General features: G+C 31.6%; 2 protein-coding genes, 1 long non-coding RNA gene and 1 pseudogene across 9 annotated transcripts; 1 reads left to right on the top strand and 3 right to left on the bottom strand.

Moving 5' to 3' along the window:
- Positions 1 to 1,633: 1,633 nt before the first annotated feature.
- LOC107361933 (ecdysone-induced protein 78C) lies at positions 1,634 to 17,050 on the bottom strand. Of its 7 annotated transcripts, XM_089268850.1 has the most exons (8): positions 15,536 to 15,675; positions 14,432 to 14,936; positions 8,424 to 8,557; positions 5,625 to 5,766; positions 4,437 to 4,651; positions 3,460 to 3,780; positions 2,965 to 3,070; positions 1,634 to 2,893 (listed from the first exon to the last, which is right to left on the bottom strand). In XM_089268850.1, the coding sequence occupies exons 2-8, from the start codon at positions 14,457 to 14,459 to the stop codon at positions 2,616 to 2,618; spliced, it is 1,224 nt and encodes a 407-aa protein (XP_089124976.1). In that variant the 5' UTR covers positions 14,460 to 14,936; positions 15,536 to 15,675; the 3' UTR covers positions 1,634 to 2,615. The 7 variants fall into 7 exon arrangements, with proteins under 7 accessions (XP_089124976.1, XP_015784376.2, XP_089124974.1 ...); XM_015928890.3 differs by lacking the exons at positions 14,432 to 14,936; positions 15,536 to 15,675 and adding an exon at positions 16,267 to 17,050; XM_089268848.1 differs by lacking the exons at positions 14,432 to 14,936; positions 15,536 to 15,675 and adding an exon at positions 16,267 to 17,050 and having other exon boundaries at positions 3,460 to 3,777.
- On the top strand, positions 16,628 to 18,046 carry LOC112538792 (uncharacterized). Its single transcript, XR_003082148.2, has 2 exons — positions 16,628 to 16,766; positions 16,837 to 18,046. It is a non-coding gene; the product is annotated as an uncharacterized LOC112538792 (long non-coding RNA).
- A 1,955-nt stretch (positions 18,047 to 20,001) lies between these two features.
- LOC107361510 (exonuclease 1-like) lies at positions 20,002 to 21,449 on the bottom strand (annotated as a pseudogene).
- Positions 21,450 to 22,436: 987 nt separating this feature from the next.
- Positions 22,437 to 24,204, bottom strand: LOC107361553 (uncharacterized). The gene has a single exon (XM_015928392.3). It carries the CDS (start codon positions 23,398 to 23,400, stop codon positions 22,489 to 22,491), a length of 912 nt encoding a protein of 303 aa, XP_015783878.1. The 5' UTR covers positions 23,401 to 24,204; the 3' UTR covers positions 22,437 to 22,488.
- Positions 24,205 to 24,250: the final 46 nt, after the last annotated feature.

Here is a 24,250-nt window from a genome sequence, read left to right as displayed (position 1 = left end):
GTAATGAGTTCATGTCTTCCCTCCAACTTGAATCTAATGAATCTATTTTCATGATTTCAAATATACTAAAATATCAGTAAATATACAGTACATTGAATTACCATTTAAACATTTGATTTCTAAACAGAAACTAGACTTAATTGATAAGTTTTTTGCATGAATTTACCAATCTCTAATTCATTAATAATTTGTCATCATATGGCTGCCTAATCACCTTATTATCCTCATAATAAAGCATCTTGGATCGACTTCAAGCTTGTATTTTGCATTTTGATTGATTAATTGGCCTATTAATTAGATTCTATTACTATTCGGTGTAACCAGATTGTTTAATCAAAATTACCCAGTCAATCCAAACTTATTAGACAAGAGTTGCTGGCAACGTTCATCATTAGAAGTATGTTTTGGCAGGTTTCCTTATAGCATCTTTTGTGACCATATTTTGACCATTCAGTTGCAATAGAATAACGAAGAAAGTGATTGAGATGAAAAATTACTAAACATTTTGACCTATTCGAACTTAATTAACTCAATTATTGGTCGATAATGAAACTTATTAACTGTCAGATAATGAAGGTAAGCCAACGCCATCTATCTATTGAATTACTGATTAATATGAACTGAAAAGTTAATCAAAAATTAAACTTGACGTTAACTTTTAATGGCCAAATTAGAAGTACTGTCCATATCTTGAAACATCCCTACAAATATCTGGACCAGATCAATTACAATTTTCTAAATCACCAGCTATTCCATTTCGACATTTTTCCAGTGTAACCTTTTAGAGTATGAAGATGGCATGTAAATTTTTATTAAAAGGTGTTGCATCTTGAGCATAATCCGCATTATTGTTCAATTTTATGAATCGATCATAATTGATCACAGCCTGAGTAACGCGATTTCATGTTGGACCGATTTGTATCATTTGTATCATTATTATTTCTGAAATCAGGAAATGCTAGTCAGTCCAGGTAGAATCTGAAACACGAGCGCTGAAGGAAAGGGTCAGATTTTGAGTGATTTCCACTCGTATACACAAATAACGTATTCAAAACGAATCATGTAGTAAAAATTTATGCGAACAGAAAAGATCATTCATTTAAAGTACACAGACCTAAACCTTTATGATTACCATTTTAAAATGGTATACTATTTTGATTATGAATTGCCTCGGTGGCCATGAAATGGCTCATCAAACCATAAATACAGAATTGGCTCTCTGCCATGGATCAAGCAGAAAATTCAAAAAGATAAATGATTTGACTTTTAATTTCATGAGCTGGCCAGAACATTCTCTAGTTTGTCTGCGCTGTGAGTTGGATTGACAGATGTCTTTGAATCCATTCCCTAAGATAATCACATTCTGAGTAATCAACACTCTTAAACATTTGCTTAGTCATTGGTGTTGAAATGAAAAGATTGACTTTCGTGACCGTTGAAGGTGATCTAACTTGTGACTTTCATTGGATTAAGTATTTTTGGGCATTTTGTGCCAAATTATTTCGATAAGAAGATTGCCTTTCTTGTGTGATTTTCAAGTATTTGTCTTGATTGGGTTTGGTTTTTTCCCGATAAGTGAACGCTTTATCCTTTGACTTTATCCGTTATTTCAACAATTTGACTGGGACGGTTATTGAAACGCGAAATAAAACATTTATTTTAGATTAAATGAGTTTTTGTAACAGTTTTTGCGAGTAATAGGTAATAGTAATAAACAGCGGAAGGGTAACGATAGGTTAAATGAAATTACAATCTGACAAAGGTGATTAATGGACATCAAATACAATTTTGGTAGCAAAATTGCTCATAAACAATCAAAATTAATTAACATTCATCTTATTGTGACTCAAATATTTCGTTTAACCTTACATAGATAAAAAGAGGGAGGAAAGAGTTAACAAGAGAATTGATTTACAATCGAGTTAAATGCTTATAATATAGAGAAAATGTTATGAAGAAAGTGGAAAATAAAGTGTAATATTGTAAGGAAAATGATAAAATGAAAATGAAGAAATAATAGAAATTACATGAAAAATTTGATTCCAATTTTTTCATTACAATTGAAGATGATTTCTTGATGGAAAGGAGAAGAAAAGGAAATTGTTGTTGAGAATGGCTCTAATTAATCTTTGCTGTAATTAATATCAATGGTGAATGGTGAAGTCAATTTGTGAATTTGTTTTTCTTGAAAGGTGAGAAGAGATTTCAACTTAATTAATCTTTAATTTTGGTTCGATTAATCGTTTCCATTCTTGCCAATCTTTGACTAAAAATTAAACAAATTTGACAATATAAATTAATGTTTATGGGAAATTCAATTGATGATTAGAGTAGGTGATTAAAACTATAGATAGGAAATAAATTAACTAAATTATTGATTGCGTTAATCTCTCATTTTTGTGTCTACGCAAAAAAAGTCGGACAAACTGAATTATTCCTTTCTTATTGATTTTTTTTTGTTTCTCGATTCGTGTAGGTAAAGCATGTGTGAGTGATGCTGATGTTGGTCTCTTCAGAATAGCGTTAACGTTGAGTGAACATTTGATATTTTGTTTTATACATTATCTCCTAAATTACTAAGTATACAAAGGTTTGAAAATGATGCAAATCAATCATCATTGAGCTACTAATAGAAGCTCATCTTCAGATTTAGGTATATCAAATATTTCGGCAAATAGTGGAGGCAGCTTGAGTTTGGTCCAGTTTGCTCGGAACCAGGATAAATGTTCAGCATGTTTGATTCCAAGTTGTACCAGCTCAGGAAGCTTCATCATCACGTTCGGATGTAATTGAGTATCATTGGAATGATGTCGTATAATTTGCAATCTCAGAGCTTCAGCAATGCTTTCTTGGATCCGATGGATAGCTTTTATATCACTAATACCAAATCGCTCTGGAAAAAGATATAAACAAATAACAATTAATTAAAGGTAAATAAATTTATTACAGTTAACAACAACTTACCTAAAGAGAGAAGGACAAGAGCAGAAAATAATCCAATTTCAGTATCATTCAAATGCAGATTATTGAAGGAGAGCATAAAATTGAAGATTGATGATACAAATTCATACTGAAAGAAATAAAAAATTAAAATAAAATTAGTTAAAAATTATTTAAATAAGAGAAATGGCTTTACGACTTTGACTTTTTCAAAGTTGATTGTATTTAAATCATAAAACTTCTCGTTCAAGTGGTTTAATGAAGGTTTACTTCAAATCAAAGAAACAACATGCACGATGTTGTTCATTGAAAGTTGAGACATATCTTGTTATTTCTGTCTGATTGATAATAGATTCAGAGATTAGACTCTCTGGTAAATTAATAATAGGTAATGGCAATTTTCATCGTCATGATAATCATTGTAATGATTTATGATTTCCTTTTTATTCATCACTATATTATTTATAATGGAGATTAGTTTAGAAGTGAATGTAAATCAATAGTTAATGGTAAACTTACATCAAACATTAGCTCCATTTGTTGTCGAGTAATATAACTACCATCACTGAACGTAAGCGTATTGTCAACTAAGTTAACCATTTTGGAAATGTGGACAATCCAAATCTCAAAGAAACCTGATTTAATCAGGATCAGTTGATCGTCTTGGGACAGCTCGAGAAAACCGGGAATTCGTTTAGCAAATTCAACAACTCTTGATATGGATGGTGTAATAAAATCAGCAAATCGTTGCCACATATTAATCTTTTGTTGCTCCAAACTATCGGCTGTTATTGAGCTTGGACTATAATCTGGGGATGAACTGTACTCTGGCTCTAGCTTCTGATGAAAAATAGAAAGAAAATACAGAAAAAAACGTTAATTTTAAGGTTTGATTTGAAACAAAAAGCATTAAAGCTTTACATTGGTTACAAGGCAAGAGAAGAGGAAAAAAGTAACACAATTGGCCTAATAGTTAATCAATGATTCGGTGGATATTTTATTGTCATGATACAGAGAGACTGACAAGTTATAAATTAAATAACATATGAGACTCTTTAATGCTAGAGATTAGTTAGTTCATCAACCTAAGCAAACATTTGTCGTACCAAGGATTATCTAATAAACTATGTAAATCCATTTAATTTATTCTGTCATGCAGATTCTGTGTTTATATCAGCTAAATTGTGACTTATCAGAAGGAAAGTAAAGTAAAAGTATTAAAAGAATCAAATGAATTATCAAAGACTCAACTAAAATCCATCAACTAACTGAGGTGAAATTCATGTAAGATAGCAAGTAAATTTAAATAGTGAACAAAGAGGTTTTGGCTTGAAGCCTAAATTCCTAATCAGATAATGGTTCAGTTAGAGAGAAAGATGAAAACAATTTCAGAGATTACTACAGTTAACCATGAAAATGTTGAGCAAGAAACACTAAAATGGTTTATCTCCAAGTGAATTTTGGGAAAGAAAAGCCAAAATCAACAATCAACTTACAAATATTGCAGGTTTTCGCATCAAATTTTGTGTATGTTCATCAGTGTAGGCACAGTGATTATGATGAGCTTGAGAGATGGCCGATATGATTTCATACATTGATATTTGCATGGTATCCAGTTTCACATTGGCAGATTGGTCAGCTTCAGATGTGGTTACCCGATTATCGTCTCCTTTTTCACGAGATCGTTTGGGAACTCTTCCGTACCTAACCGCTGTTGGTTTTTGTAAATATTTTGTACCAATTTAAAGCCATGGAATCATCAACAGTACGAGAAATGAGCCAGAAATCAAGCCGAATCAATGAGATAAAATAGATTTGTCCAGAAAACCAAGATTACCATGACCATTGGATAAGATTTTGGTATGATGATGAAAACATGAAACATGAAAGAAAGAGAAGCAAAAAATCAAATTAGTAAAATGAATGGATTTTTTTTCTCGATAAAATAAATTTTTTTTTTCTTTCTTTCTTCCAATGATGGATTAGAGTTGCTATTGAATGGCATTTAGAGTTGACAGAATGGGGAAAATGGCAAACAACTTATATTAACGTAGGAACAGTGAAAAATTTGGTTTCATTTTGAACTACAAAGCATGGGCCAAGTTAAGGGTTGACTTCAACTCTAATGACTGGTTGCACGCTAACTAACATTATTTAACTTTCATTAATTTTATTGCCCCTTTAACTTGAACTGAAAAAAAACCTCCAAGGTCAAGGTTACCCTGTCTAATCATGAGAATCAAATAACGTTGAATTATTCCATTTCAATCATGGGTAGGGTCGAAAGCTTGTACACAGGGAAAAAGGGTATTTTTATTAACATAACTATCATTTGAGTTTTCAGAGTCTGTAAAGAGTTGAGCAAAAGGTCGATGTAACCTGATAAATCAAATTTTACGACATTTAAGGTCCTAATAATTTATTCACGTCATTGGCAACCAAGGGCAATCAATGGTTGCTGATAATTTTAGATGTTAGTCGTAAAATTATTGAAACAATGGACACTGGTTGGGTTGATATCAATGAGATACCTTTTTTTGGGTGAAGGGAAGGTGAAATATTGATGTTAGTGAGGATGGTTGAAGAGCATGAATTTGGTTACAAAGTTACAAAATGGTGAATTGATAAGGGAAAGGAAAGAGACAACAATTGGTTAACTGTAATAATTGAAACAATTTACTTACAGTCTCTTGACATGCCAACAGCTATGCATTTCTTGAAACGACAATACTGACAGCGATTTCGGTTAAGCCGTATAACTAGGCATTTACCATCTCGTAGACATTTATATTCAATCTGCTTTTGGATGCTCCGTCGAAAGAATCCCTTTAAGGTGTAATAAAACAAGTAGTTGAGTTGAACAGAGATGACAATGGGTTAACCAACGATGATGATGATGTGGATGGTAACAATTGAAATGGCAGGCCAGTGATGAAGACAAAAATGTACAAAGAGAAAGATGAATTAGTAAAAAGGTTTTTGAATATAATAAGGTTTTATAAAAATGGTTATGAAAAAAAAAGATTGAGTTGAAGTGGTAGTCAAAGAGCCAGAACAAGTGAAGCAGCAGTGAGAGATAAAATAGTGAGATAGTTGATTCTAATTCATGGGAAAAACTGAATCACAGACTGGAGAACAAGTTAATTGCCAATGGAACTGGTTGAATGAACTGACGATCAGCAAATACACAATGTAATAAAAAAAGAGACTGAATACAACGTTTACCATGCGCAATTCAGAGATTGATCATGATCGAGGCTTATTCAATGGAACCAATTAAATTGTAACAAAACGTCCTCCAAACCTCATATCTATATACATAGACACAATATGATTTGCAACATTTCATTTGTCTTTCTGTTTTTGTGTCTTCGCCTTATTCCAGTACTTCAAGTACTTTGGCTGTTTTTTTTTCTTCTTCATTTCTCAATGTTTTCAGATTAATCTGAAAGGTAAAATGATGATTAAAATTGCAATTGTTTTTTGCATGTAAAGGTTGATCAGATTGCAAGCCATCAGTTTGGGTTTGTTTGTTTAGGAAAAAATCAATGTCAGATTAACCAGATTCAATAGAGGCAATAGTATTGGGTAAAGTAGATAATGACTGATCAACAAGATCAACATGATATGAAAAGTGAAAATAAAGTGCACCAAATGACCCTGATTTAAGTAACCAATTGAAGAGCTGCTCAGTTTTACCTTTCAACTTTTAGTATCATTATCATTATCAAACCAGGAAACCTAAAGGCATTTTTATCCTTTTGAATATCAACTATTTTTTGAGGGAAAGCTGCGAGTCTATCGATAGTGTTGGAAAGATTCAAGCTCACAACCTTATTTGCTGATTTAACATGAGAAATTGAAATCTCTATCTACTCTGGAAATGATGAATGAGATGGAAAATTGAAATTGATGAGAAATAATGAAATTTGGTGATTTGGAGATGAAAACAAAAGTGTTGAATGCAAGTTGAACGTAAATGAAGGTGAATTGTGATTATAATGAGTATAAGTGATTATGTTTAACCTGAATCTTATCTGAAAATCCGGAAACAAATTAAATTTTTGAGAACGAAAACTTGAAATTCAAGCAACAAATCGAGGTCATTACAAACAAAACCAGGAGCAAAATGATTATCACAATCAACCAAAATAATAACAAGTGATTGCACCAACAACAATCATCATGAAAGTAAAATGAAAGAGAGAGAGAGCGAGTTAATCATTTAAACACTTTCAAATCAAATCACTGTGAGATTAATGAGAGATTAACTTGAAAGTTTGAGGTTAAACAGGAGAAGTGAACAAAAAATGAAAAGCTTTCATTGAATCGTGAAGCCAAATAAAAAGTAGATCAATGGTGTTTTAATTGTGTAAAACAATTGCAATGTTTACTTCTAATCGTCTGGCTATTATCATCATTAACCAACATTGAATGACAATCAATAAAGGTCAAAGGCATTGAAGGTTAAAGGTGAATGTTTTCCCAAATTTACTTGAATAATTAATGTTTCAAATCATTTTTACAGACTAATGTTGCGTCTCCAAGAGCCTGGCCATGGATTGGGTTTAATGGTGAGTTGAAGCTTCGCTTTCACTGAAAATGCTCAACGTCTTTGATGGATATTAATTGTTGGGGTTGAATTAAAGTAACTAGTAATATGAAGCTTAAAAATTGCGATCACAACGATGGAGACAAATTAACTGTTCAGGAAGGTTGAGCTTTTATCAGATCAATGAACCCGTTCGAGGTTAAACTGTTAAATTGTTAACCGTAATGTTGATTAACTGTATGGGTTTCATTTTACGGAAAAAAAGCAGTCTCAAAATTTCAAGTTAACTAATGTTTTATGATTATAATTAAAATGAGAGAAAAGGTAAGATTAATTGATATTACCTATGCACTTGTTAAGAGGAAAGTAAACTTGAAAGTAAAACTAATTATTTTATCAAGATTGGTTTAGTTTTTTGCTCTTTCGCGTAAGGTAAGAAGAAAAAGGTAAAAACATAATTTGTCAAAATATTGAGACTATTTTGTTTCTCTAACTCTTCTGGTTTTAATTTTCAATTAGTTAATAATTTCCATCTTCACTTGACAGTTGAAATTATTTCAGGAAATGATGAATGCTCATAACTTTTTCTTCTCATTTTAAAAGGCTACCAAACATTGTTCAACAAATTAATCATTTGGTTGGAAAATTTATCAATTGTCATTTCCACTTTTCTAACCATTGCATCGCAACAAAGTAACGAATACAAAAAACTAAATAACAGCTAATTGTATTAATCAAGGAATAATTAGACGATAGTTTTCCAAGGAATGGTAATTTGCTGTTAGTCAATTGGCAAATCTCTACAGTTCATACACCAGATACAACTTGTCACATATTCTTGATTCTTGAGAATGTCCCACAATTATTGTCTACCGTCTTGTTTGTCCTGGTCAACTGACGATCATTGACTGAGTAATTGGCCAATATTTACCTTGCATCCTTCACATGAAGTGACTCCGTAATGATAGCCAGAAGCTTTATCGCCACATACTTTACAAACAACGAATGACTTTGAAGGAGTGTTACCACTATTTGAATCTGCTGCCTCAAAACTGTTATTTTGAGCTGTATCAGAGGGAAAAAAGAGAAAAATTGATTAAATAAAATGCACAATTCAAGAGTAAAAAAATAAACACAAAAACCAAAACGATTAAATGATTAAACATTTCTTCATATTGACCATCTTCATATTCAATCATAAATGGTTAAGTCCAACAATATCGATTATTCACGTTAACAAACGAGCGTAGATAATGTAACCATTTAAACTTGGTTAATTAGGATCGCTAAATAATCAAATTATCCGGTCTATTGAGACCAAAGAGAAAGAAATTTAGAGTGCAAAAAAAGAGAGGGAAAAAAGGAAAGAACGTAATTTTGTTGACAAAAAATGTGTTGAAATGCGTAATTCAATAACACCAATTAGTCATGAATACAGTATTGATATCTTGTTCCAGAATTTAAACCATAACTAATTCAAACACATATCAGAATAAAAAACACCACAAATTAGATTAGACTGAAAAAAATCGAGTTAATTTAAGGATAAATGAAGCAACAAAGATCAGAGAAAAATTGTTTTCAAATTCACAAGAAAAAAACATGTGGCAAAAACCTGGCGCCCTCTTTGGGTTTACAACAAAACTCCTCAGAGATTTTGTTTTTTCTGGTTAACACTTTTTCTGGTTTCGGTTATTTGCTTTTGTTTTAACATTTTTTTTGCGTCTGTTTCAATATATTTTTTTGATTGTTGAATAATGAAATTTGAAAGGTTCAAGACTGCCTAAGGTAAGTTATGAGCGTGTTCACATGTAAGGTAATGTTTGATGTGAACATCTTTTGTTGAATGTAATACAGGTAGAATCAGATTTTTTGTTTGCTCTTGGTATAATTAACACACCTTTGGAATGATGATGATAACTAATTAACGGAGCGAAGAGATTTAAAGTTTTGTTTGTTTCCATCAGTGTAAAGGTTAATGTTATAACGTGAAGAGAATAATTTATTAGAAAGGAAAGGAAAAAGGAAGAAGAGAAGAAGGTTTAAGGTAAAAAAGATATGAGAATGATGATAATGTTAATGATGAAAAGCATTTTGTTTCAAGATTATTGACTTTTTTACTGCATTTAATGTAAACTTGAATGAAAAATGAATCAAGTAAAGTGTTAAAAAAGCCTTTTGTTTCACAGCAACAATAACATCAACATCAACATCATCAAAATTGCGATCAAAAACCTAAACCCAAATTAAAGGTAAGATTTATGTTGGTAACAAACATGTGCTTCGATCAACAATTTCAATTCACATTCCCAGCTATTATTGAATAACATGTTAAAATGTATCTTTTATGTGAAATTTATTGTTAAATTAAACTGATTGTTGCTATTGATTTTGCTGTTGTTTGTTGCTGCTTTGGGTTGGGTGTAAATCAATACATTATAATGTACATTGATTATTGACATTGTAATGTAAAAGTGCGGAAATGGATGAAATTTTAAATAATATTCAATCTCATTTCAATCTCATTATCAATATTAATACATCTAAATAACTCAACAATTGAAATGTAAATCATGTTATGAATATGGTTAAACATTATGCATTATCATTATAAAGACACCATTGGATATGATTGTAATCATGAAACATCTTAAATTGTAATTTTTTGCAAAAATAAAAAGTAAAAAACATTTCTTTTCAATTGTTTCTGATTGTCAATAATAATTTCAATGATAATGATATTATGTATTCAATAGTAATATTATGGCAACATGAATACAAATGAATTCATCAATTTGATTACAACAGCTAAACCATTGAATGGATTCATTTCATTTGTCAAATCTAATCTGTAATTGTGATCAAAAAATACAAATTAACCTGTAAATTATGGTTAAGTTGAATGACTTTTGACTGAGCTTTAAAACCTGAAGACTTTGAACTTAGCAATGATTTTTTAGTTTTTGGCAAACCATTAGCTTGATCATTGATTCATTAAATTGTCAAAACAATTATACAATTAACATGATTCTCGGTTTAATTGTTCAATTAACTCAACATTGATTTATGATTTAAACTGTGAATTTGGTTAAAAAGCAAAAAGCATTCAATATTTTCATTGCTTTGAAAAAAAAGTGAAATATTTCAAGTTGAATATGCTTTTTGATTGTTTTGATGATTGTTATGATTATTGTGTTGATTGTTATTTTCAATGTTAAACTGAAAGTGAAGTAGCAATGAATTGTTGATGTAATAATGTGTCTACATTAGATTTATGTATTATCCAAAGGTAAATCCCTGATCTTTATTATCACATAATCGTTTCACATTGTATTTACCTTATTATTTGAGCAAAAAAAGAGTAACTTTTTTTTGCAAAACTATTTTTTTGTGTTTAATGTTTAAGGAAAGTAAAAGAATGATGATGATGATGATGGGAGGATAAGATATTGACAAGGAGAGAGAAAGATGATAAGGTTGTGAGGAAGGCAAAAAGAGAGTGAAAATAATTGACAGAAGAAAAGAAGATGAAGAAAGAAGAAAAAAGAAGAAGAAGAAGAGAAAGAAATTGTTGAGGTTTTTACTGTAAAAACGGTACAAAGAATTAAATGCAACTTGAAAAGGTTCTCGTTCGCTCTCGTTGAAAGCGAAGGCGAAGAAGGGTGAGAACCAAGAGTAAGAGTGGGAGAGAGGAGGGGAGAGGAGGGAGGATGATAGAGAGTGATATTTGTCCTGGTCTAAGATGAAGAAAAAAATGAAGAGAAAAGAAGAAGATGAAGAAATGTAAAACATGAAGGAAACTATGCATAAGTATTATGAACAAGCTTGAAAAACATTGAGCAGATGCGATTTCACAGTAGCTAGGGATGTAAAGATGATGAGAAACTGGCTAAAGGGGAAAAGAGAAGAAAAGGAAAATAATTTTCTTCTTTCTTGGGTTCGTTGACCTCTAAAAGAAAAACCAGTTTTTTTTTGAATAATAAAAAAGAGATCAGGAGAAGAAGAAGAAATGATGAAAAATTAAGATGAGAGTGAGAAGTGAGAGAGCCGTTAGTTGTTACCGGAAATCTTGGTGAAAAAAAAACAAGAAACAAGAAGAAGATGGAAGATGATGAAGAGGTAATAACAAGGGCTTTGTCAGCAGGTAACAACATCTAGGATCTATTTGTCTGAAGATGATGAGGAGGAAGAAACAGTAAGTGGGAGAGAGAGAAGAAGATGTTTCTTTGGTCTTTTTGGGTTTACTTTTTGCTTGCATCAAGAATGTTGCAAAACTGGCCTTAACTGGGGATAAACAGGAAGACTGATGTAAAGATGATGAGAGGGAAATGATGATGAAAAGGGAAGAGTAACCGTGATCTTGAAGACGGTGAGAAATGATGTGATTTATAATATTAAAGTGTTTTGTTTTTGACTAATGATTTCATTCAGCTGACCGGATCTGTTGGCTATTGATTAACACTGAAAATGGCAAATTTGTTGTTGGTTTAACTTTTCATTTCAATTGACTTTCAAGTTTGATGTTTCATTTTGTTTTTTTCAAGATCTGATTGTTTCAGTTTCAAGAACCATTTTTAAAACCATTCATGATGATGGTTACATGATGATAATTGAAACCGAGTATCCAACCTTTACCTTTATCTTGCTCTTTCAAGGAAACTCTTTCTTTCCATTTCTCTTTCGCTTCCGGGATTTTCCTCTCACTTCATCTCATTATAATTATCATCATTACCATCACAATGATTAGCAATTCAATTTCAATCGGACAATTAACCGGCAATCTTTAACTATCAACATTGTTAATCAAAAGCTAAATAAATAAAGGTAAACCTTTTCAACTGACAATATGTTTCAATGTTAATTAGAGCGGTTACCTGATTAAGAAGCTCAATTTTGTTTTATTATACATTAACAATTACAACAATTTAAATTGTTAAATTTCACATTTGAGAAGCAAATACAAGAAATTTAACCAAAAAATTAAGATCAATCTTGATCTTTTTTGTTGAAACGATTCTCATTGACCTTAAACAGTTAACAATAATGTAATTATATCTCTCAAGACCTGATCAAGACCTTAATCACTTAACCAATTAATTTACTTTCCCTGTTTTACTAATTTCAAATTAATTGCACCTCTAATCATCATAAAAACTGAGCAAAATTGGACAAAATAATCGATCAAAGTTTCAATGCAAAAAAAATGGTTAAAATGATCACTAAATATTGAAATGATTCAACTAATGAAACAATTTGATTAAATCGTTAAATCTAAATCATAAATTGCTTTCCAATTTGCAATTAAAGTGCAATGAAATTGTGAAAAGCAATGACAAAATGAAATAAACATTTGAAAGTTGATTAAAAAGTGATTCCTTAAAATGTAAATAATGGCAATAATTTTGATATAAACAATTGTGAAAGTAAATTGGATCAAAGTTTAATCACAGGAAGACCTCTAATTTGTGTCCGTGATTTTGAAATAATCAGTCATTACCATGAGATGATTAACAATGAAAATGATGATAATGATGATAATGAATGAAAACTGTTTGGAAAAGTGAAAAAGAAATGTTTACTTTTTTTTCTGGTTTTCGCGTTACGACCAATTTTCACTAAACAATACTATTTTATTAAACCTCATCAACCTGATCATCATCATCATCCAAGCATGATACAGTTAATTATGCCACACGATAGGGTCTTGATATGATCACTTCCGTGTTTTGAGAACGCGTTTAGGTCAGATCAGGTTTTCCTTTACATTTCACTTCGCTTTCAATCACATTTCAACTTCACATTACAATACAGTGAAAATACAAAAAACAAGTTCGTGAAGCAACAAAAACAACAACAAGTCAACAATAAAGGTTCTAATGCTTTTTGGAGGTCAGTCCAGGTCGACTTTCACTCGTTGGGTTAACACGCGTTTTTCGTTCACTTTCTGCCGTTCTCACTTGTTAAGCTTCTTCACCTTAAAAAAAACGAAGTTAATAGTTGTTGAATGAACACACAAAAAGATACACAAAATTTGAAAAAGGTCATTAAAATGAAATGAAATGAGGACAATCAAATATCTCATTTAACAAGGTTATCTGACACATTTCCGTTCACCACAATTCGCGATTAGCTAATTGAGTAACATTTAATTTTACCTTAAGGCAATCCTATTATCATTATCATCATGAATTAGCATCTTCATTTGGAGATTCAATTGATTCTACTTTCGATTGATTTACCTTCTTCTTTTCAATTGTTGCTATTCATTTATCGATATTTTAACCAATTCCTTTTAATTCATTTTCATGGTTGCCAATCTTGGTTACATTAAACTTGTCAATTGCAATTGTTGATTAACTAATAATAAATTGTAACCTCTTACTGGGAACAAAATTGGCTGCAAAATTAACATAACTTTACTTGAAATTTGCTCCAAATTTTGCAAAATGTTCATCAATGAGTTTATCATGCTGAGTGTAAGTTTTGTTTGTTTCAACTATTTTGTTGTCAAGTATAAATTGTTAATTTAATTTACAGACACTTTGATTGTCTAACTAAAAGAGTCAATCAATCACCTTTGCAATTAAACAATTTTACAAATGTTTTGATTGATTTTGAGTACGAGAATCGGTTGATTGTTAGTTTTTAATTGCTGGTTAGTGATTTGATGGTTAATAATGATTTGACAATGAAATTTGAAAAGATTTACTTGGATTAGTTTATGGTTTGAACCAGGAAATAGCAAGCTTTTGGGTTAATCCAATGGATCAATTGAAAAGGTGGAAAGATTTCAAAAATTTCAATTTCAATCATTTGATTAATCCGATTAATCGAGTTGATTAAAATGGTGAAACTTATTGAATTTGTTGATCAAGATGATGAAGATAATGAACATTTGCTTTGATTTTTCTGTGTTATTTTTTGGGTTGATGAACTTACAGGTTGGACTCAACATGGATGTGGTCATGATGGGGATGATGATGAAGGTGAAGGTGAAGAGCGATGAAGATGAGGTTGTTTACAAGGATGACAATGATGACAGTTTGTTCAATGGCAATTATCAGCTGTTTGGTACGAGATGAGGATTGTTGGAGTAGACATCAAAGGTAAATTTTATCCCAAGAAAAATGAAACGTTCACTAAACATTAATCTACTTTGTTGGTTTGTAAATTACAATTAAAAGTTTAAAGTTGATCTCAATGGTAATTTACAATCAGTAATAGGTAAAGGTAGGTGTAAAAAAAGGTACAAAACTTGATAAATATTGGTTAGGATGATAATGATGATGCAGGGTGCAAACCGATAACAGGGAAAAGTGACAAACACATGAGATGAAAACAATATCAACAAATGAAAATGTTGAGGAGACACAAAAAAGGCACCAAATGAATCAAGGATAAGAGCAAATGATGAGGAGTTTTCAACTGAGTACAACGAAAGTTACTGGAGTGGAAGAAGGAAGAGAAGAAGAGAAAAGAGAGAGAAAAATGAGAGAGAAATGAGAAAGAAGGAAGAAAATGAGAGAAACAGAACGGGAGAGTTTTTGAGACTAAATAGTGAGCGTTTTTAAGATTTAAGATGAGAAGGAGAAGAAGAAAGAAGAAAGAGAGAATAAGAACAAATGGTTACACAGACAGAAAATGTAGACAGACAAGATAGAAAGAGAAGACGAGAGAGAAGATGAAAAAGTATATCAAACGTTGAGCTTGTTATACAATGTTTACAATGTTAATATGTGATTTTTTTTCTGAAGCTAAATCCCAGGTATCTTTTGAGATATAATTTCATATCTGAACAGTGAAGATGATAAGTCTGGGAGGTGAAAGAGAAAGAGAGAGAGAGATGATTGAGGATAAGAAAGAGAGAGGGGAAAGGTTGGATGAAAGGGAAGATTTGAAAGAAAAGTTAAACTTTCTTTTCAAAGGCAAGGTTAGACGAAAACAACTCGGCTCTAAGGCGAAGGCGAAGGCGAAAAGAAGGGTGAGAAAAGACAGAGAGTGGGAGAGGGAAAGACCAAGGGAGAGAGAGAGAGTGATATTTACCCGGGTAAAGATGATGATGATGATGAAGGAAAAAGTAAGATGATAAATGTATAGCTATGTGAGTACATGTACAGCAAATACATCAAATACAGTAACAACAAACAGATGCGCAGAAGTGCCTACAAGGAAGAATGAAAGACAGAGAAGACAGAGAAATGAGGGAAGACAGAGAAGGTAGACAGAGATGATGAGATGAGAAACTGGTAAAAGGGGAAAAGGGAAGAAAAGAAAGGAAAATGGTGAAGTTGAATGAACTCTGAAAGAAACCTTGGGGTAGCTGTACTTTCACAGAGAAGCAGGAGAAACAGAAAAAAAGCAGAAGATGAAGATGATGAAGATGATAAAAATGATGTTTGTTAAGATAATGATGATAAAGTTAGGAGAGAGAAAAAAGAAGAGAAAATAAGAAACCTTCCTTATTTCACTCTCTTTACCAACTTGAAGATCATTTCTTGTTTTTTTTCGCATTTTGTTACTCAAGATGATAATGATAACACATTGATTTAAAGCGTTTTGTTTTTCCCTCTCTTTTTAGGTTTAGCTTTTGGGTTTAGGGTTGCCATTGGTTTCGGGTAGTCCGTTACCTTTTGTTTCAATGTCTAGGTTTGCATGTTATTGGCAAATTAAGGTTAGACTTATTTTTTTCTCACATTTTTTTCATGTTTTAATCATTTGCTCATTTTTGGTTTTTAGTTTGTTTATTTTTAATTAAATTGAACAGTTTTACTTGCCTGGTGTTGTTGGAATTGGCGAGGATGATTTTAACGTTGTTAAGGACAGTGTTTTAGGTGTTATCCCGCTTGGACCTGGTCTTGTCTCTGTTGTTACAATCACTCTTACTGGTGCTTTTGTGTTTATTGCTAAGGCTTTAGTTATTTCATCGTGTATTATTGTAGAGGCTGTTGGTGTTGTTGTTGTTGTTGAAGACGATGATTGTTGTAATTGTGTTTGTTGTATTATTTGTTGACCGTGATTGAAAATGTTTAATGATTGGTGGTGTGGTTGTATCTGATTACCTGTAATACTTTGAATTACAGGCACAACTGCTACAATTGTATCACCAATTGTTGCTGTTGTTGTTGTTAAAGATGATGTTTCTTTAATTACTGAAATATCTTTTGTACTCAAGGTATAAACACTATTCACATTATTAACCTGATCGCTGCAAATCAACTTAACGTCGCTACTTTCCTCAATATCTTTACAGTCAACATTATTATTCTCATTAATGGTAAGATTATTATTATTACTATTGTTAATATTATTATTATTAATATCACTAATACTATTATTGCTACCAGATCTTTTCAAATTGTTGTCAATAATGATTTCATTATCATGAACAATTACCTCAGTAGGTATAACTGTTGTTGAAGTAACCTCTTCAGAATGATCATGACTAGCACCATTACTGGAATTATTATTATTGGCAGTTTGGTCAGCTGGCGTAGTTACCGTCGATGAGGATGAAGATGATTTATTACGAGCACTGGAACGGCGATTTCTAGCACTCATAATTAATTAATAATCAATTGGATTGATAAAAATGAGTTTAAGCTTATGTATAAAACCCGAAAGAAAGGTTCAGGCTTAACCAGAATGGCTTTAACTTTCTGTACGAAATGGACAAGGTTGTGGTTAATTTCATTTAACACTGTTAACGGACAAGTAAAATAACAATTGGCAACAACAATGAAGGAACAATAACGATGATTAATTAATTGTTAACAAATAACAACAACAGCAACATGGAGAAATACAAATTGGAATGAAATTTGGTTTTTTTCAATCAACTAAAGAGATGGAAGGAGAAAAAAAAGCAAAGCAAAAAGAAGAAGAAAAAGAAATGAAATTATCTTTTAATTAACATGAGATTTGAATGATGAGGATGAGGATGAACATGTCTGGTAACATATTGCAAGGATAACAACCTCATAACAATATAGTTGCTTAGTTAACCTGGAATCAGGTCACATAGAGATATTTAACCGATCGATAATATTGGAGTTGAATATAACAACCAACTGGGAATGATAAACTCACTCCAAACCAGGAAACACAGCAAAAATGATGATAATATTTTACAAGAGACACAATATTACATCTTCCTGAATGCTGATCATCATCTCATTAAAGATACATTTGTGATTTATAAAATATATGTAAAGTTGCAACTTTGAAACAATCTTGAAGCTTGCTTTTTAACTTTCATTTTTACTTCGCATTTATCCAGTTTATTGCAATCATTTTGATCCAAATTGAAACTTGTCTTAATCTGGTTAAACTGCTATTTCAATTTGGAAAAAAATCAATTCTAAATTGTTGAACTTACCAATTCATATTGTATTCAATTTGTAAGTCGCTCTTCTGATTGCTTTGGTTGTTGAGCTTTGGATTTTTGTCTCAAATCACTTTTCAATCAAGTCGATTGAATTTTATTAATTACTGGTTATTGGGTTGAGCTGAATGGGAATCTCACAATTAACACAATTGCTTTGTTGTTTGGCTTGATTGCTGAGTTATCGTTATTTTGGGTTACATTTGGGTTTGCAATTTGTAAAATTAATTTCAACTGTGATTAACAAAAGTATCATTAAACATAATAAACATTGGGATTGAAAATTATCGCTGGTTAACAATTTTAAGGTAAAACATTAAACAAATGAAAGCTCGGTTCAATTAATCTGGTAAATGATGAGATTTTTGATGGCGATGAAGATGATTGTTGATTATAATTTAATCCAGACAACATGATGATTGGTTGAATATGATTAATCGATTGATTAGCCATTTAAATGTTGAATTAACTGGTTAACAGTAAAGTGTGAAGACAAAAGGTCAACCAACTCTGGTAATGAAAGATAAACTGTTTAAACATTGGTCAACTATTGGATTGAAATGAAGAATTTAAAAAATTAAGTGTCCATTGAATTTGCAATTAAATGATAATATTCATTATTTAAAGGAAAAGCTAAATTGTTGTTGGAGTGTTGGATAACATTATTGGTTATTGTTGGAGTTTTGTTTTTGTTTCACTTGGAGTTTGTTAACACTGTATACAGAATGGGTTATAAGACAGAATCAGTTTGGGTAAGGTTAAGAAGAAGGAAGAAAAATAATGATAAAAATGGTTGAACAAGGATGATGAGAATGATGATGAAAAGGAAAGATGAAAAGGTAATTCTGTATTTCACCAGCTTCTGTCCCTACTTGAACTACAAGAGACTCGATTCTGGTTCAGCTGAATGACGACGGCGCAATTTACATCATCTTTGTCTTTCGCTTTTTTGCCTTTTTTATATTTCTCACTATTAACTGATTGTAATTTGCTTTTCTTGATCATTTTCCCTTAGATTCATAAGTCCAACCGATCAGACAATTTAGACAAAGTCCATTGAATCATTGTCCAGCCTTTACACCAGTCAAGATGGTAAACTGAAAAGTCTCTGTTTAAATGATATCATTCACTATGTGAATTGATAGAGTTGATTGACCTAAAATCTGGATGATAATGGTAAAGGGTGGTTCACAGATGAGCAAAGAGTCTAATTTAAACATTTCAATTTCATTTAATCATCTGGTTTCGATCAATGGCAATGAGATATTTGTATCATTTGTAAATCCATATTTTTATTGAAATGACTTCTTCCATTGTAGGCTCTTGTTTCGGAATCTAGAATTAATTTGAAGTGAATAATTAGATACCCAAGTAGATCCATGTTTGGCAGTATTGAAATTTTATTGCCATCGACCACCAACTTGCCTCGGATCATAGCACTAAAATATTGACATACGGCTGTAAAATTAGTGAATACATTGATAGCAAACTTAACTTGAATATCGCTATCTTTGCTATTTAACTTCATTTTATGAATACAATATCAACCAAAAATGATCATTGCGATGCTGTGCTTTTGCTTTTATTTTACAAAAAAGCAAAGCAAATTACTAGGAACCGATTTAGTGGACTCTTGGTCAATAAGTCTTTAAAATTTACCAAAACAGGCTAACAATACCTAACGACTAAATAGTGTTTTATTACCAAATTAATGTCAAAGGTTGAAAGTACAATACGGGCAATCTTGAACAGATTACAAGAACCCTGACTGGACTCGAACCGTTAAGATTCGAGTCAGTTGACTCTCAGTTAACTGATCTCGCCCTTGGTCAGGGTTTTTTTTAAATGATTTAAATCGTGATTTAATTTGAGTGAGAAAATTGTTTATCACATTTTTGCAAAGTTACAAATGTACGTCATAGTGTCATTCACGCGACGCTAGTCAATAATTTTTGAATAAAAATTGATTTTTTATGGACAGTGATGGACACTTTTAGCTAATTGCTTAAAGAAATATTACAAATTAGTTTACACTTATGTTTTATTAATCAATAGATAAAGGTCTTTTTTTAAAAGCAAACCTCTCCAACGAAGAATTTGAGTTTTGAATCGATCTAGTTTCAGGCTTCTTCTCTTGTGGTGGAGTGATCTTTATTATTGGTTCAGCTAGTTTTTGCGCCTTTTATCCCTTTCTTCGACAATCTCATCAAATGTCTTGTTGGCTAAATCATCTTCCTCTTCTTGAAAAATGACGACTTTTCACAATACTAATGTCATCTGCTTCTTCTTGCTTGAGTTGACGATAACTACATCTATTAACGGTATCTATTAAGCTGGTATCAATGTTCATTCGTTTTGCACTAGGAGTTAGTTCGGTTGAAGATCGTTGAGAAAGTGTAGGAGATTGATAAATGAATGAATCTTCTTGGGAGAGTTGTGTTGAGTTTAACTCCGAAACATTGGATTTTCTAGAAAATTGTAATTCGAGTGGATTAAATTCTCTGGGCTTGAATTTTATTGATGAAATCGAATCATCTTTTTCATTATTAGAGTATTATTTAAAATTAGCAGGAACATAACTATCGACGACTTTCATTGTTTTGACATGCACATTCCCGAAAGCCCATTGAAGAGCCAAATTGTCATCGAATCTTTTCCCTGCATAATCAAGATCTTGGGGAATTGACATTATCATCATAAGGGTTCAATGGTACCAATTTACGTTGAAAAGGACAGAATACAATTTGATATTTGAAAGTATTTTCTACCCGTAGAAAGCCTTCGATATATTCTTTGTCAACCTTTAAGCCTTTCATCTTGAGGTATGACGGTAACTTTGGCAATGCTTTTCGCATGTCTTCATTCATTGTTACACCGAAAATTTTTAACGTAAATTTTTACGTTTACCGAAAACATAATCACATTCAAAAAGCAGAAGATCCGAATCTTCAGTTATCACAAAATGTCCAAACTTTTTTCTCATCAAATACCCAATTTGAGCATCAGCTTCATAAGGAGCAACAATATAATCGATTCACCGCTGTCGACAGGCATTGATTAGTTTTTTAGCCATCTCAGGAGTAATGTCTATACATCTTTTCATCATTTCGCTTCTTTCTTATTGCCCTCCAAGATAAGATACATAACCTTTTCTTTGGTCTTCTCGCGATTTCTGTTGCGAAAAACAATAACTTTAGTTTACAAATCTATAAAAGGTTTACTAGAAAGAAAAACAGAATTTTTGAAACTCATGACTCTCAAAAGTGGGCAACTAAGAAAATTCATGATCCAAAATTTGTATTCAAAATCTTGTGATAACAAAATTAAATAAAATACATACCTTCGACGAGCATCTTCTGTAACTTTTTTTCGATGCAAGATTCAAACCATCAAAAACTAGGATACATTTAATTGCAATTTTTTAAGGGATTCAACTTTATACAAACAATAATCTACATAAATATGAGGTGTCTTATTAAATATATCATCACTACAGCCATACACAGCCTTGTGAAGCCAGTAGTAAATATCAACGAGAGCAACATAATTAGTTAATTGTTCAATGTTGACAGACATGCTAGCAGAGTTGAGAAAGGGCAAAAAATCTTGTATTGTGATGTATAGTAAGATGAAGAAAGGGACAACACTAATTTAAAGTATAAAAGGGTGAGGTTAAACAGATGATGGCATTCAATAATTTAGATATTAATGTTTATAAATTAATTACAATTAACACAAATAATTAAACAAAAATAATTACACAAACGACTCATTCCCTCCAATACAAACTTTGAATTTTGACAAAATGCCCGACCTTTTTGTTTCATCAAATAACCGTTTCCCATCGTCAATCCATTTAGATATAAAGTTAAAATTTTAAATTGTTTTGTATTTTCAATGAAGCTATCCAACTTAAGGGTTAACTTATTAACTTGAGACAATTTGTGTTGCGACTAAATTTTGGTTTTTGAATGTTATTTGAAGGATGAACAAACTATGAAAAACAATTAAGACTGATTTTTGAGGTGAAAGTTAATTCTCATGGCACAATGTGAGTTAGAGTAAAATTTGAATTTCATTTTAAATCTTTTGACCAAACCAGTAAACAAATTTAATTTTTATATCAATAAATGTAATACAATTACATAAATTTGGGTCTTATTAACTTGTCATAATTATATCATGAATGCCATGAGAAATTACAATGTTATCTGGAAACAATAAAGTTTTATCCAATTATACAAATCCGGATTAATTAAGATCGCATGAAGTTATCCAAATCAATGTTCAATTCAATTTGAGACTAAACTTCAGTTATCTGTTGCTCCATCTTCCGTTGCAAAATTAAACAAAAAGCAGATTCGTGCAAAAAATAAACTTGAAACATTGATTCATTGCTCGTCTCGTTTAAATATCGTCACTTTTTGATTATTTTGCAGCAATTATGAAAATTCTAGGATCTAAACAAGCTTATTAATCCTGGATCAATTAGTTTTGTCCGTCTCTGAGCCAAACAGACACCAAATACGGAATATACATTTAGCTTTTTGAGAAAAAATGATCTTTAGCATGATGAATCTTTGTTTAATGATTTTTTTACAGAAATAATTGTAATTTATAAATGAGAGGCTGGATTAAAGACAGATGACCAAAGGAAAGGATGACCAGGAAAAGACCAAGCCAGGGAACTAGAGGGCAATGGAGATGAAACTGGCGATGGAAGCCTTAAATTGAGCCAAGTTAAGGTTGAAGATTCAAATGGATGGGCAACAAAAGTCTGCTTAACACTTTGGCAACTTGAGATACTGCGAATGGGTAGTTGATGGTTGAAAAAACTGATTGAAGAAACTGAATCTGTCTTGATTGGTACCAATGGCGAGGATGAGACAGGACAAGACGTGGCTAAGGTTTGAGAAGATTTCAAGCTTCGAGGTGAATTTATGCGTCTTCGTTTATTTGATAAACCTTTTGAATCGTCATCTTCTGGTGTTGATTGATTTACTTTGGTAGACTCCTTGATTAGTGTTGATGATAATGGCACTGCTTTTGGAACAACTTCTGATTCCAAGGTCCAGTAATTACCTTTCCCGGGGTCATCATAATGTCGAGGTATTTTGCGAAAACATTTGTTCAAAGATAAATTGTGTCTAATTGAGTTTTGCCAGCCTTGTTTATTGTCTCGATAATAGGGAAAAGTATCCGTTATGTAATCGTAAATTTCACTCAAAGTCAATCGCTTCTCTGGATTACTAGAGATGGCCATTATTATCAGAGCATTATAACTATAAGGTGGCTTTGTGTGTTTCCCATGATCAACACTTTGATCGATTGGATCAACACTTGCAAAACTGAATCGATCATCACTTGAGTTCACCTTATCCATTGATGGCGATGCTGGCTCCTGGTGGTTACTCTCGTCTTGGGTAAACTTGTCATCAGTCTCGTTCAAGATGGATTCAATGGAAAATGAATGAACAAATTTACAAGAATTTTGAACGCTTTTACCTGATGAACATTGTTGAGGCATTGTTACACTGATGGGAAAAAGGCACAATGAAAAGACAGCAACAAATGTGGAGTAAATGGGCAAAATTTTGAAAGAGCTCAATTGAAAAGACAAAATACAAATAAATTGATCTCGACCAATGTTGGGCCTTCAAATATCAAGCTTACAACTGGCTTCCCATTGATATTATTATAATCATTCAGCTTGGAGTGATTGCTATTCACACTTGTATATCCCGCCCAGCCAATAATAACTAATTTATTTTGGTGAGAAACAAGATCAACTTTTATTAGATTTAATTACAACCAATAGATTAAATGATTCATTAACTTAAACAGGAAAAGATTAATAAATTTTGATAACATTTTTCTTTCTCCGTCGACTATTATTAAATTAATATTCATCTTGTTTCACTGTATTTTGCTTTCTGATTTTTAAATTGTTTTCTCCCTGATATCCTCAACAATATCAATAAAACTAATTTCTGTTAATCAATTTGTTTCTCAACAAGACAATTTGTTAAATCAATTTGACTGGGAAAGAAAAAGCGAAAACAAAAGTAAACACAATAAAATGTTAATCAACTCCTTTCAATGAATTAACTATCTTCAATCTAATCACAATTGAATGAACCAACAAAAATAGAAAAATTCAAAACAATTGTTACTTCAACATTGAAAGTCTCTTCAATCGTCTCAACTCTAAATCACAATCAGGTAAATCAACATTAAACCAGGGTTAAGTTGGAATAATCTTTCAATTTTCCTTCAACTCGACAATAACTGACCATGAACGAGCTGACCTGCGATCTTTCAAATTTCAAACATTTCCACCTCAAGATTGACTAAACCAAGAATCACAGTTTGAATTC

This window comes from Tetranychus urticae, chromosome 1, assembly GCF_039701765.1.
Source record: "Tetranychus urticae isolate SD_2017Ah chromosome 1, NJAU_TeUrti_SD_1.0, whole genome shotgun sequence".
Classification (NCBI taxonomy): domain Eukaryota; kingdom Metazoa; phylum Arthropoda; class Arachnida; order Trombidiformes; family Tetranychidae; genus Tetranychus; species Tetranychus urticae.
The sequence above is the reverse complement of the archived record's forward strand: the minus strand, read 5'-3'. Positions and strand labels throughout refer to the sequence as shown.